The sequence below is a fragment of the Bufo bufo genome, chromosome 5, assembly GCF_905171765.1.
Source record: "Bufo bufo chromosome 5, aBufBuf1.1, whole genome shotgun sequence".
NCBI lineage: Eukaryota > Metazoa > Chordata > Amphibia > Anura > Bufonidae > Bufo > Bufo bufo.
Window position 1 is genome coordinate 227,438,761 of NC_053393.1, and position 15,688 is coordinate 227,454,448.

Sequence of the window (15,688 nt, forward strand, 5' to 3'; positions counted from 1 at the left end):
GGGCGAACGGAGCGGCGCCCAGACATACTAGTAAGTGCAGGGGGACCCCTGGGCGCCGCTCTGCCCACTGATAGTTTTTAGTTTGTAGAGTAGTGAAAATTGGATTTCTTGTACTCACCGTAAAATCCTTTTCTCGTAGTAGGCATTGGGGGACACAGCACCATGGACACAGCACCATGGGTATATGCCCAGCTGCCACTAGGAGGCTGACACTAGAAACAAAAAAAGTGTTGGCTCCGCCCAGGTGGGCTATACCCCTCTGCAAGAGCCGAGATACACCAGTCGGTATAAAAGCAGTAGGAACGCCACACCTGAATAAACAGAAACTGAACGCCAACAAGTCTTCAACTAGGGAGACCCAACGACCACAAATCGCCGGGACCACAAACGAGAAGAAAACAATAACAATGGGCGGGACCTGTGTCCCCCAATGTCTACTACGAGAAAAGGATTTTACGGTGAGTACAAAAAATCCAATTTTCTCGTGCATGGCATTGGGGGACACAGCACCATGGGACGTCCCAAAGCAGTCCCTGAGGGAGGGAAGAAGAACGCCATGTCGCCAGTCTAAAGCACAGCTGCTTGCAGAACCTTGCGCCCCAGGCTAGCGTCAGCGGAAGCCAGGGAATCAATATGGTAAAACTTAGAAAAAGTGTGAACTGACGACCAGGTGGCGGCCCGGCAGACCTGGGAAGCAGAAGCCTGATGACGCACCGCCCAGGAAGCCCCAACTGCCCTAGTAGAATGAGCGGTCAACCTGGAAGGGGGAGCACGGCCCTTTGCGATATAGGCCTTCTTGACAGCCGACCGAACCCAGCGAGAGATGGTGGCCTTGGAGGCAGGCAAACCCTTACGAGGACCCGCCGGGACCACGAAAAGGGAATCCGAACGACGGAAAGGTTCCGTGAGACGAAGGTACAGGCGAAGAGCCCGAACAACGTCAAGGCGATGGAGGGATCTCTCCCTAGGGTGAGAAGGATTAGGGCAGAAAGAGGGAAGGACGATCTCTTCATTGATATGAAAAGAGGAAACCACCTTTGGAAGGAAAGAGGGAACGGGCCGCAACACCACCTTGTCCTGATGAAAAACCAGGAAAGGTGAACGGCAAGAAAGCGCCGCCAGTTCGGAAACCCGGCGGATGGAGGTGACCGCCACTAAGAAGGCCACCTTGAACGAGAGAAACGACAGAGAAACCTCTGCCAGAGGCTCGAAGGGAGAAGACTGAAGGGCGTCAAGGACGAGATTCAGGTCCCACGGCTCCACCGGAAAACGAAAGGGAGGGGCTCGGCGAGCGATACCCTGGAGAAAAGTCCTAACCTGAGCCCGTGAAGCCACGGAACGCTGGAAAAGGACAGAGCCGAAATATGTCCTCAGAGAGGCCAGGCGAAGGCCCTTCTCAAAACCGGCCTGAAGGAAGGCCAGAACATTAGGTACAGAGAAACGGAGAGGGCGGAAACGCCCAGACTCGCACCAGGCAAAATACGCTCTCCAGGTCCGGTAGTAAATACGGGCTGACTTGGGTTTGCGAGCGTGAAGCATAGTCTGAATGACAGAATCAGAGAGGCCACGGGACTTCAAGACCGCGGTCTCAACGGCCACGCCGTCAAACAAAGTTGAGGTAAATTCGGGTGGGACAGAGGGCCCTGTGAAAGGAGATCGTGGCGCAGGGGAAGCCGCCACGGAACGTCGGCGAGCAGAAACACCAGATCTGCGTACCACGCCCTGCGGGGCCAATCCGGAGCCACCAGGATTGCCGGAACCCGGGCTGCCTTGAGACGCTTGAGCACTCGGGGCAGGAGAGGAATGGGGGGAAACAGGTACGGGAGGCTGAACTGAGACCAAGGCAGAACTAGGGCGTCTACCGCGAAAGCCTGGGGGTCCCTGGACCGCGCGACATAGCGCGGAACCTTGTGGTTGAGACGTGACGCGAAAAGATCCACGTCCGGAGTTCCCCATCGGTGACACAGTTGGAGGAACACCTCTGGGTGTAGAGACCATTCGCCCGGGTCGACTAGCTGACGACTGAGGAAGTCTGCCGCCCAATTGTCGACCCCGGGAATGTGCACTGCGTAGAGGACGGGAACGTGGCACTCCGCCCAGCGCAGAATGTGGGAGGCCTCCTGCAAGGCCATCACGCTCCTGGTGCCTCCCTGGTGGTTCAGATAAGCCACGGCGGTGGAATTGTCCGTTTGAACCCGGACAGGGAGACCGCGAAGACATGGGGTCCAGTGAGACAGTGCCAGGAAAATCGCCCTGAGCTCGAGCACATTTATCTGCAGGGAGGACTCCTGAGCAGACCAAAGACCCTGGACTGAGAGGGAGTCGAGGACCGCTCCCCAACCCGAGAGGCTGGCGTCCGTCGTGACCACCTGCCAACTGGGGGGAAGGAAGGAACGGCCCAGGGACACCGTCCGAGGAAGCAGCCACCAGGCAAGGTCCTGGCGAAGCTGAAGAGGGAGACGAACCAGGCGATCGAGGCCAGCTTGGGACTTGTCCCACCTGGATAGGAGGAACAACTGAAGGTCCCGGGAGTGGAATTGGGAATGGCCTCGAAGGAAGCCACCATCCTCCCCAGGACGCGTATACACGTCCTGATAGTCAGAGAAGACGGGCCGCGGAGAAGTGTCACCCCCGCCTGAAGGGAGGCGATCTTCTCTGGGGGGAGAAACACCCGCCCGAGGAGAGTGTCGAAAATCATGCCCAGGAAGGGCATCCTCTGGCATGGGACGAGGGAGGACTTGGAGTGGTTGACAAGCCACCCGAACTGAGCAAGAGCTGAGAGGGTGATGTGCAGGCTGGACAGGTTGTCCTCCAATGACGGGGCCCGAATCAGAAGGTCGTCCAGGTAAGGTATCAAGGCGACCCCCTGGCACGAAGAAGGGCCATGAGGGGCGCTAACACCTTGGTGAAAACCCTCGGAGCAGAGGCCAGGCCGAAGGGCAGGGCCACGAATTGGAAATGAAGAAAACCTACCGCGAAGCGAAGGAATCTTTGGTGGGAGGGGGCAATGGGGACGTGGAGATAGGCGTCCTGAATGTCGATGGACGACAGGAACTCGTCCGACTCCAAGGAGGCGATCACCGACCGGAGGGATTCCATACGAAAATGACAGACCCGGACAAAGCGGTTAATGCCTTTAGGTCCAGGATAGGACGGAGAGAACCGTCCTTCTTGGGGACCGTAAACAGATTCGAATAGAACCCCCGGAAGCGTTCCGACTCTGGAACCGGAACGATGACCCCTAGAGAGTGAAGGGAACGAATGGCCTGAAAAAAAAATTCTGCCCCGGAGGGGGACCTGGGAGGCGACGTCATGAAGAACCGACCTGGCGGAAGATCGGAGAATTCGATCCTGTAACCGGAGGAAACTACCTCCAGAACCCAAGCGTCTTCCACACTTGCTCGCCAGACGTTCTGAAAGGCGAGCAGACGCCCTCCCACCTTGACAGAGTCATGCAGAAGGGGGCTTAGTGGACTGGGGGCGAGCAGGCTTGGGCTTGGCATGCCAGGAGGGCTTGGCCTTAAAGGAAGGCCCAGAGGCCTTCTTGTCAGATCGGGCAGGGGGGGCCCGAAAGGACTGCGCCCGAGAGGACGACCCAGAGAAACGACGGCGGCGACTGATTCAGTGGCCTCCGAGAGGAGTTCTTCCAGACGCTTACCAAAGAGCTTCCCACCAAGAAAGGGAAGGGAAATCAGAGCCTTCTTGGAGACGGAGTCTGCCGCCCAAGAACGGAGCCAGATGGTGCGGCGGATGGCCACAGAGTTAGCGGCCGCACGGCCCGAGCGCCGGGCCGATTCCATAGAGGCATAGCAAAGAAATTTGGACGCCTGGTAAATTTGAGAGGCAAGCACCGCCAGTTCCCCCTGGTCCGAGTCTGGGGGAAGAGCGCGGACAAGTTGTTTTGCCCAGATAGCGCAGGCCTTAGCCACCCAGGAGGCGGCAAACGCAGGGCGGAGCGCGGCGCCCGCTGCAACGAAAACGGACTTGGCTAAGGAGTCGACCCGTTTGTCAGCGGGGTCCGACAAGGAAGCCGCGTCAGCCAGGGGAAGGGTAGTAGCCTTAGCCAGGCGAGCAACCTGAGGATCTACCTGAGGAGGAACCGTCCAGGTATTTACAGATTCCTCAGAAAAAGGATAGGGGACGTCAGAAGCCTTAGTAAGATGAAGGCGCCGATCAGGATGACGCCACTCCTTAGCCAGAAGCGCGTCCAGATCCTCGTGATTCGGGAAGACCACAGTGGAGCGCCTAGACCGGCGGAAGGACACCGACTCCAGGGAGGAGGAAGAAGGAACGTCCTGCACATGGAGCGCATCACGGACGGCCTTGATGAGGTCCTGAACGGCCGCAGACATCGCCGAACACCGCTCTGATTCTGAATCAGAAGCGGAGGAGTCCCCAGGAACGGCGGAAGCGGCTGAAGAAGAAATTTCGCCCGACTCAGACCTAACCGGGGAGTGATCCGGGGTAGCTGAGGAAGAGTGGGACCCGGCCGAGGCAGCGCGAGGTCGCTTGCTGGACTTCGTACCAGAGCGGGAACGGACATCCCCGGCGGGGGGGTCCCTGCCCGAGGCGGCCACAATCTGAGAGGGCAGACGGTCCAAGGACTGCGCTAGGGATTGGGAGAGGCTGGCAAGGTTACCTATGGCCTGGGATAGGGTGGCAGCCCATTCTGGAAGGACCGACAGAGAGGGGGCCGCAGGGGCGGGCCTGGAGGGAAGGCACTGCACGCAGAGAGAGGAAAACTGACCGCATGGAAACTTCCTATTACACACTGAACAGGCGTAATGAGTGGAAATGGCGGCAGGGGGAGAGGGGGCCCGACCAGAAGAAGACATGAGGGCGATGGAGGAGCCTGCAAAGCAAAGAAGGAGTCAGCCAGAGGCCGCCTACCAGACCCAAGGTGCTGTGTCCCACAGAAACACGTCCAGAGAGCCGAGACGCAGGAGAAGCGGCAGAAGCGATAGCTGCAGGCAGGACAGGAGCCGGTAGTGGAGGAAGACACACCCCCCCAGCAGCCCGCGCTGGCGCTGGATTGGAAGGAAAAAACGCGCCTCCCAGGGCGCCACCCACAGAGGGGAGGGAGAAGCGAAAAACCCGGGAAGGCAGAAGGCGGAGACAGAGCTCCGCCCCACGTGACCTGCGGCCTAGGCTGGGGATAAAAGCCGGGGCCTCGAGTAGAGAAACGCCGCCGGAGACGGACGCCCGCGATCGCGGTAACGCCCGGAGGCAGCAGCAGAAGCGGGGACGCAGTGAAGGCTGGGCAGGAGCAGGATGAAACCCGTAAGTACGGGAAGGAGCCGACGGAAAGAATCGGCCGTCTTAAAGGGCCAGGCCCTAGAAAAAAGGGGAGCCCCAAAAGAAAAATATTTTCACGAAAAAAGTATGCCCAGCAAGCATGCAGTGCCCCCTGCTAACTAAAAGGGGGACCAGAACAAGAGGGAACACAGGGGTCACCTGAACATGGGGGGGGGAGAGTACAGGATACTGCCATACTCACCTTCCGACGTTTTCAGGCGCAGCAATGACCACCCCCTCGGCGGACTCAACACGGAAGCCGTGGGTCCGCCGGAATTCCACTGCGGAAGCAGATAAGTGGGGACTGGGTGGTTGCCGGGTACTTGAGTACGCGCCCGCAGGGGGGCAACTAAAGTGGATCACGATGGAGCCACCCCTGCATCAGGAAGAAACCTGTAGAAAAAAAGAGAAAAAATAAAAAATAAAATTAGCAGGATGACCTGCAAAAACAGGTCATGTCTGCCTCCTACGGACACTAGAACTAGACTGGTGTATCTCGGCTCTTGCAGAGGGGTATAGCCCACCTGGGTGGAGCCAACACTTTTTTTGTTTCTAGTGTCAGCCTCCTAGTGGCAGCTGGGCATATACCCATGGTGCTGTGTCCATGGTGCTGTGTCCCCCAATGCCATGCACGAGAAAGGTCCTCTTTAAGAGTAGGTTCATCTTGGACTTCGTCAGAAGCATTTACAGGAGCTGTTATATCTGATGTAGTGCTGGCTCTGGTATGCATATTCCTCTGCGGTAGAGGTGACCGTGAATTCTCATCAGGTTGTCTGGCAAATTCTTTTAATTTGTCTGCAGCACTTGGTGCTTTTTGTGGCCCCATTGTTACGATCGATGATGGAGTAATAGACAGCGAGTATAGTTGTGTCTGGGGCTGATATATTGCAGTGTGTTTTCTTGTGAGTTCTAAAGCTGCCAGTGGATCTGGCAAGTCCTTCCCATGGAGCAGACTTCTGCTTCTATGGGTATATCTCGTCCAGGAAGTCTGGGGTTAACTTTTATTCTTTGTGTGAGGGAGCTTAGCTGTACTGTGTAGCACAGGATTATCAGTGGCCTTCACTGTGGGTAGGCTCTGCGCTGACCGGGGTTCCTTCTTTCTCCCAGTACCAAGGTGGAGCTCCCAATATGGTCGTTTGGCGGGAAAACTATTGAAGGTATGCAGCTTCAAGCGTGCCCTGTTCTCGACCACAGCGGCGCTCTGAATAGTGTTCGCTTCGCGATCCCCACTCTCTCTCCTCCTTATCTGTGCTCCTTCTGCCTTTTCCCGCTCCTCTCACTTTGTCTCGTGCACCGCAGCGCTCTGTATGGCCGCAACTCAGCTTCCTCCTTCACCCTTGTCTCACTGGTCCCAGCTCTGCACGCTCCAGCGCCCGCTCAGGATGTTTCTCGGGGAGTCTTGCTGGCAGGTCAGTATATTACACCCTCAGAAGTCGCAATAGACTGTTGGAGACTTAAAATTTCTTGAGGTCTGCAGGATTTATCCCGGTAGTGCCGCGCCAGCCTCGGAGCACTGCTCAGATGCGTCTAGCCATCTTGGCTGCTGGCCACTCCCCCCCGAATGCATTTTATAAATATCTTAATTCATACTTTGGGTCTAAAAACCACAAGCAGCTTTCACGTAGTGCTAAAACCATTTACTGTATAAGAAATCTCAGTACTTCGTTATCAAGATAGATACTGAAGACCTATCCTCCAGACAGATCATCAATAATAGATCTGTATGGGGTCGGACAACCGATTCCCCATTAGTAAACTGTTTTGGCAGCCACCAGCACAGAATTAAAGATGAGCCGGGAAGCAGAAGACTCTTTTCACTGTGTGTCAGCTCTGCTGGCATATTGTTGCTCAGCGCCCATTCAAGAGAATAGGAGCTGAGCCGACACATCCACAACAGTGGACAGTCTTCGGCTTCTGGCCCCATCCATTATTGTGTTTCCAACACTAGACACAAACTGCTGACCATGGGGGTTTCAAAGCCCAATCAATCTGATATTGATGACCTACCCAGCTGGATAACCCTTTACACAGGCACAATGGCTTGTCCATATAGGTGGCTGGACCTGGTACTACAGCCCCTTTATTCAGCAGGGATCCTAAGGAAAGATCATCAATAACCAAGTCCTGGAAAACTCCATTTAAAATAAATTTGATAGATTTGTTTCTTACCGGTGTCTTTATCTCTGGCTTTATACACTTGTCCATAGGTACCTTCCCCAATGATTCCAATAATGTCAAATTTGTCCACACAACGCTTGCCCCAGTCTATTTCATTCTCATGGATTTCACCACAGCGAGGACCACAGATCCTTTAAGATAGTTGGAAGCAGAAACAATGAAGACCATGAACCTTCACTTACTAAAATTAAGCACAAATCTAACAAACAGTCTTATTTGAAGGGCAAACTCTGTACTGTAATATAACGATCTGAAAATGCATGCTCTAAGGGCTCACCCAGACGACTGTAGGTTTGTGTCCGCATCCATTCTGCAATTTTGCAGAACAGATACGGACCCGTTCATTTCAACGGGCTGTGAAAGATGCAGACAGCACTCCGTGTGCTATCTGCATCTGTACTTCCGTTCCACAGCCCCGCAAAAAAGATAGAACATGTCCTATTCTTGTCCGCCTTTGCAGGCAAGAATAGGCATTTCTATCATAGGGCTGGCTGTTCTTTTCTATTGGATTTGTGAACCGCAGAAATGGATATGGTCGTCTGAATGAGCCCTAACATTTAGAAACGCATTCCTTTTAATTCTCCGGCTGCCAGTACAATTTTCACAGGTTTGACAAACACAAAATCTGATTTTTTTTTTTTTTTAAAGTACCGTAGTTTTGCATCAATGCAGAATGTTTTGTACAAAATGCATAAAAAGTCAAGTTTGTGGCTAAAGTCTGACAACACCGTCTGCAAATAAGAGTACAAGATGTGCAGAGTTGTCTACATGCTGAACAAACAGAAAAATCTCTATGATTCAGATGCCGGTAGTCAAAGTCGACATATGCCCTTTTTTAAGGGAACCTGTCACAAAGAAAATGCAGTGCACTCTGCTGGCAGCATGTTATAGAGCAGGAGGAGCTGAGCAGATTGATATATAGTTGTCCTGGGAGAAGTTCCAGAGAGATTTATTCAGTTAAATCTCTGCTCATTCTGGTCTTAGGAGTCCAGTGGGCAGTCCTATCAGTGATTGACAGCTCTCTCTGTAAGAAAAGTCATACAGGGCAGACTGCCGAGCACTGATCAACCTGCCTACATGACTACTAGGATCAAACTGAGCAGGGATTTTGGCCTGACCTAACATTACAACAATGTGTAGTGCTACAGATGGATTTGAACTATCAAGCTGCAGTCCAATGGAATAGATTGGGTTGTTTCCAATCTTGTGGACTGCAGCCATTGCGCGAGAAACTTAAAATCAATTGTGCTACAAAAAGTCTCAGCATTAAGGTCCTTTACAAAAATGTTCGTTCCCGATAATTGTTGGCGATCACCTAATGAACGAGCAAGCGCTGGTTAATCAGAGATTGTGTCTTTCAGCCAGCAGATCGGACTGTCTAAACAGATCAGTTGCCCAGGAACAATGATCCCAGCAAGGAGTTTGCTGCACGTAAATGAAGTGCTCATCTCCGCCAACAACGAGGCAATTATTGGGAATGTTTGGTTTTGTCCTGATAACTGCCCAATTTTCAGTCTGTGTACATGGACCTCTAGCCCAAGCCTAAATTCTGCAAAAAAATTAAAACTTATAACTTATACATTAGCATATATTTTTATTTTTACAATGGAACTCTATGGTGATGGATACCACAGTATGGCATCTGTCTGAGGCGTCCGTTAACATACAGGCTTTTTTTTATATATGTTGAACATATGACAAAAATCCAACACTTCCATTATTTTCATTGTTCTGCTTATCTAACGGAGCAGAACAACAGTATATAATAAATAGTGGTGGTGTGAAAGTGGCCTAAGAGGTGGGTTTGCAGGGAACCATTACTGGTCTAAATAACATGAAGCAATTATAGCGAAGTGATAAAGTCCAGTCCAATATGGCAGATCTTCCCTGTACTTTATCACTTGGCTATAATAGCCTGCTGTGCACTTGCTACACAATCACACACCCTGCCCTACATACATCAGTGTGAGATGTGTGTGATGTATGTGGTTCAGTGTGTAGATCACACACACTGCACTACATACATTACACATATGGATACATTGCTGCACTTTCACCTTGTGGTGCAGGTCAGACTGGAAGTCCGGGCTCCCCTGCAGTGGTTCAGCACTCCATTCCTCTTCAGCTCCATGTTTGCCGGCACAGCGCTGCCCCTGCTGTCATCATACATTGGGACTCCGGAGCTGGCCCCTCCTCCTTTCAGCTCCCGCCGGCTTCCCCTGCTGTAGGGCGCTATATCGCTCCGGTGCCCGCCCAAACTAACCAACAGCAAAGCTCCTTACTGTATGGACCTTTGCTATTGGTTATTACAGGCAGGGGCAGCATCGTTGCGCTGTCTGTGCCGTTCCCTGTGCTGCTGAATGTAGAGGTGAAACAGCCTGAACATCCGCCTATGACGCTTGTACAAGCGTTATTGCGATCTCTGATGCCCTCTATTATTCTCGGCCTGTACCAGGGCGAGCTGCTCCTCTGGTATGTGTGTATTGTACAGGATCCTGAAGAAGCCCCTGTCATCATAGAAAGTGATATACAGCATCCATATGTAAAGACTTGCTTTTATTTTTTTTATATCTTCATTTTCTCTTATCTTGGGATGGCATTTTGGAGCTTTGGAACCAATTACCAGTTAATTATTATTGTAACTTGAGGGACCGCTTGTATTGACTTTTTCAGACATGCCATGCAAACCTGGGAGTGCCAGCCATCTCACTGGTACATAAGCATAGCTTCAGATTGAGTGGTGAAAACTCCAGGGAACTGAAGCTCCCTGACATCCTTGAATAAAATGTATGAGTCTAGGGTCCGAGCCAAAAATTAAAGCACTATTTAAACTAAGAAGAGCTGGTCAAACAAGTCACTTGAATCTAGCATGGGAACAGTTCGCTATAAAATTGCAAAGCTTATCCATGGAAATCATGAACTGACAGAGTGGTATAGCTAAGTAACTAAACAGAGAACAAGAAAACTTTTAAAAACCTGCTTTTACATAAAACAGTTATCACTAGGATGATTCAATCTGATAACTTTCTCATACTTAGGCCTCCTTCGGTTCTTCGATTGTGTCTTCTTCCCCTCTGGGCTACAAGACAAGTCCCCGATTCCAGTATGGACAGGTGGGAGGGGTAAGTCAGACAGCAAGTGCCGAAGTTTTCTCTCCATTTCCTTCTTGATAGATTTTCCTGGGATACAGCCTCGGAAACTAGGAGACAATGGTAAAAAGGGGGAGAATTAAATGGGTTTCAACTCAAAAATATATGTATATGATGTATATGACTATTTGCCACAGAATGCTGCTCATGTGACGCAGCAACACAACCTGCAAGCCATGCGTAGCGCCAATGGCCCCATTAAAGGGAGTCTATCACCTAATCTGAGCGTTTAGACCGCTCAGATCAGGTTATAGACTCTTTGACCCTCATTACAATGGTGCCTTTCTTTTCTGTGTCCCTCGTCGAGATCATGAAAAATACACTTTTTAAACGTATGAAAATGAGCTTCTGCAAGTGCCCAGGGGCGGCGTAACTGCCGCAAGTACCCAGGTCCCTTGGTGATGTGCCCAGAAAAACACACCTCTTTCAGCCCTCTAGCCCGCCCTTGTTTCCTATTATTGCCTCCTCCTCAGCCTTCAAGCGGGTGGAAGTCTTGAGCGGCACCAGAGGACGGCAAGTCTCAGCGCAGCTGTCTTTAGTTGGCCAGCACATGTGCAATATGAAAAGCTGTTCCTCTGCCCATAATGGGCAGAGCAGTGCACAGGTGCGGGCTAACTGCGCTGAGACTTGCTGGCCCGCCGGCCTTTGGTGCCGCTCGAGACTTCCGCCGGCTAGAGGCAGGACGTCTATTCTATATAGGAGATCGGGAATGGAGCTTTTTAACAGAAAACAAAGCTATGATCACAATAAAGATATTACACAGAGTAGAGGAATCGCGGGTATGGGATAAATTCTATTCACACCTTCAGGGTTTCATAAGGAATTGTAGCGATGTTTTGTCCTTCTTCAGACTAGTTGCAGAGGCTCGGTGGCCAAATTGCCCCCATCCCAATAATCTGTCGGGATGTTATGAGATGCAGCAATGTGACTGCATCCTGACAAGTAGCTCAGTACGGATAACAGAACGGATCAGTCTGGGTGCTTCTAGAGGAGAATCCAGCCGCTGGGACAGAGGTAGGGGACGCTTGTGACTAGACTGGATTACATTTTATTTGTTGCTTATAATTACATATGTCAAATAAGTAAAGATTATCTTTAATAATTGAATAAACACAAAATGCAGGGAACGATATGGTTCACCTAGTGGCTAAGATGAACTGATGTGTCTGCGTCTAGAATACGTACATAAGGTGGAGCCAATTGGCGCAACTAGACTTTCTACAACTTATTTCAACTTGCTCGAAAAGGGGCAGGGCACCTAAAATTCTGTATCAAAGTAAGGCTACTTTCACACTGGCGTTTCTGAGTCCGCTTGTGAGATCCGTTTCAGGGCTCTCACAAGCGGTCCAAAACGGATCCGTTCAGCCCCAATGGATTCTGAATGGATAAGGATCCGTTCAGAATGCATCAGTTTGGCTCCGTTGCGCATGTAGTCCGCTCTGGAGGCAGACACCAAAACGCTGCTTGCAGCGTTTTGGTGTCCGCCTGGCGATGCAGAGCCAAATGGATCCGTCCTGACTTACAATGTAAGTCAATGGGGTCGGATCCATTTTTCACTGACAATATGGTGCAATTGAAAACTGATCCATCCCCATTGACTTTCAATGTAAGTCAGGACGGATCCATTTTGACTTAGACTTTTTTTTTTTATGAATAATGCAAACGGATCCGTTATGAACGGATACAAGCGTTTGCATTATCCGTGCGAATCCGTCTGTGCAGATCCAAGACGGATCCGCACCAAACGCGAGTGTGAAAGTAGCCTAAGCCAACCAATAGTCTATCAACACATTTACCATCCAACTTGTGAATCCATTAGACCATCTATAGGATTGTAAATGGGCCCCAGCGTTTCCGTGGTGAAAGCTGCCTCATTGGTTCTATTACAGAACAGAGGATAACACTTATCTCCACGCGTTTCCACATGACTTTTTCATCCACATCTAACATATAGCCATAGCACTTGCTATGGGGCCCACAAGTTGAGGGACCCTGTCAGGTGCAAGAACATTATTGTGGCTTTTTGCTCAGTGTGGGTTTTTGGATATATAGCGCTATTATACATATCTTTAATTATTGCCACTTATGCTGCTGTTCTAATTTTCTTACAGTAGGTGTTGGGGGCCCGTTCTTATTTTGCTCTGGGGCCCTAAGAATTATAATTACAACTCTGCAGAATGCACTGCCCATCCTCTAATTATCCACAATGTCACATACCTGTGAGCATCATTGGAGAGGACAATGGGAAGAGGTAGTGCTGAAAAAGTTGCTGGTGACGAGCCCGAACTTTTAGCCTTCTCAGCATTTGCAGATGCCGCCTTCTGGACCTTGCTTTTCTCTTTCTGACTAGACGCCTCCTCTTTGACAGTGTCCGTCTTACTTGGCTTTCCACTGGTCTTGGCTGCTTTGTCTACATTTGAGCTATCCGCAGCGGACATCTGGACCGACGCCTTGACTCTAACTTTGTCGCTTTTTGCAGTTGGAGATGGTGCAGCGTCCGCTTTTGTTTTCTTTTGCTCCTTGGCTTGATTTGCTTGTTGGGCATTACTGGCAGCATCTGAATGCCCTTTGGTGGGAGTGGAAGTGCTGGAAGCCTTTGCTAGGGCTCTGGCAGCCTCAGCTTCTCTAGCTTTTTTGTTCTTGTTCAGTTCTGCAGCTAGACTACTCTTCAGGGTGAGAGTACTTGGTGAAATGCTGGACTGTCTGCTTCTAGACCTGGAAACTCTATGACGGCTTCGAGAACGAGAGCGCCGTGACTTGTAAGGACTTCTGCTCCGTGATCTTGCATTTCGCCTGAGGAAGAGTAAAGAAATAATAAATTACTAATCCAAAATACATAACCGCAATGCTCTAACAAGATGTACGTTTCATTCTGTTATTTTCTGAGTCAAGTAACATGAATCTCAGCTTGTACATCAGGTAACTATTCCAGCACTTCTCTTACAGGGTATTTACAGCTCTGTGCACATCTCTTTTTACTCTTGTGACGAGTCATTGATGCATCACTGGGCGCCGGGAATTATTAGAATGAAGGCACATGCACCTTACATGGAGAACATGTCGCAGCACAGAAGAACCCATCGTTTCCAATATCTAATAGGACATTGTGACTCAGGTGACTCCCTAGCCCAAGGTTTCTTTTTATTCACTACCTAATGTGAGATGGTTTAGCACCTCAACAATGGAGAAATTTAGTAGGCCCAGCGTTTAGTACATGTTGCTACTGTGCTGGTGGGAGATGACAAGTAAGAGATGCATGCCTATTAATAATTGTGAAATATCTCAGGCCGCCCCTGCGCCAGAACTGAAATCACAGCAGCTGGGAATGTAATGGCAGTTTTCTGTCTTGTTGCGATGGTCCCGTCTACAGCAACCCCCCCCCCCCGCAAGAGTATTTAAAGTGGGAAAGAAGTCACACGTTAGGGAGAAAACCAGAACTTGAAGACAATTAATCCTGCAAATGGCATGTGATGTAAAGGCAATATTCATTAACAGGCACTCCTAACAACCAGTATAACCAGCTACATTTTTTACCTGGCATCTCTCTGACCCAGATCATTCCAGAATAATGCTCACCGAGTGGCCATTATGCAAGGACGCTACATCCTATAGCTAATTGCCGAGTACCTGGCTTGTCCTATACATCACACATTCCATTGGTACAATGACATTTGCTGCTATATCTATTTCTCTCTTGGCTCCAAATGAACACGTGTACAACTAGATCACTGAGGGCACCTCATTTTCCACTCTATTGACTGGTGATATCCGGTCACATACTGAAGCAGCTGTCACAAGGTCATTGGTCTTTGACCGCTGAATTTAGCAGCTGGCTTAGAAGTTGTTCACTAATTTAAAATACAGCAACTACACTCCACATATACAAGTGGACAGAGACCTAGCAGGAACCTGCACTGTAATCTGAAAAAATAAGTGTAACGTCTACTAGAACGTGAATCATCCAAGAGCATGCCACCCCAGGATCCTACAAAAAGCAGGGCTCCCTAGAAAAAGATAGGAACGTTTTTCACCTTCTTTGCCTTCCCCATGGATCTATACAGTGCTCAATGAGTGACCTGTGCGAGCTGCTGGGTCTTATCACACCCAGATTATCTCTGCAGTGATCTTGTACAGTCCTGTACAACCTCTCTTGGGGCTTTATTCCCCATATAACTGAGGATACTACGTAATTTCTTGTTGAAATCAGCAAAAAAAAGTTGTAAAGTTAAATGTCCCCCAAAGGTCCTGTATGACCTTATGAAGGCACAAAGTGTAAAATAAAAATAAAATAAAAGGGGGAATGCCCACCACACGCTGCATCACAGCTTCTAGCTCCACCCCCAGTCACCCTAAGGCTGGGTTCAGACTTGGTCGTTTTACAGCGCGTTCCTACGCGCTGTAAAACGTTCAACAGGCAAAAAACAATGTTTCCCTATGGACATGGTTCTCACCTGAGCGTTTTACAGTGCGTATGAACGCGCTGTAAAACGCCCTACGCCTCAAGAAGTACAGGAGCTTCTTTGGGGCGCGTTCCCGCCCTTAGACTTCAGCGGGAACGCGCCTAAATAGGTGTATGCTTGTTTCCGCCCATTAAAAACGCCCGATAAAAACGCATATCGAATACGCCCAGGTCTGAACGCAGCCTAACCCATACAAGTAAAAAAAAACAAAAACAAAAAAAAAACACAACCGTTATGGAACGGGGACATGATTAAAAAAAAAATTATAATTCAGTTGCAATGTGAAAAACTGACCATTTCCCCCTTTCTTGTTACAATTTGACAGTTATTAAAAAAAAATACTAAAATAAAATCACAAAAACAAAGTCCCATTTTTCACCATAAAAAGGTGCATGTACAGAAAAAAACCGAAAATGTGCCTGGTCAGGAAAGGGAAGTACGGTAAATATGCCCGATCTTGAACTGGTTAAAATACAGAATGTGACTTGTTCCATCTACGCCTACCTCTGTACTGCATTTGTCAATTTTTATGCTCCATGAGCTCAGATTTTTCAGACACCTCACATACCCAGCTACAAAATAAAAGAAATAAGGCTGTAAATGTTT

The 15,688-nt window shown here is 49.8% G+C and overlaps 1 protein-coding gene across 1 annotated transcript in view; it reads right to left on the reverse strand.

Moving 5' to 3' along the window:
* Positions 1-15,688, reverse strand: part of CDK13 (cyclin dependent kinase 13) — a 78,774-nt gene that overhangs the window by 52,173 nt on the left and 10,913 nt on the right. Inside the window, exons 2-4 of the mRNA XM_040431317.1 lie at positions 12,840-13,415; positions 10,508-10,672; positions 7,465-7,604 (exon numbers count right to left, since the gene is read on the reverse strand). Of these exons, the coding sequence (XP_040287251.1) occupies positions 7,465-7,604; positions 10,508-10,672; positions 12,840-13,415 (881 nt within the window). The remainder of the gene's footprint in view (positions 1-7,464; positions 7,605-10,507; positions 10,673-12,839; positions 13,416-15,688) is intronic.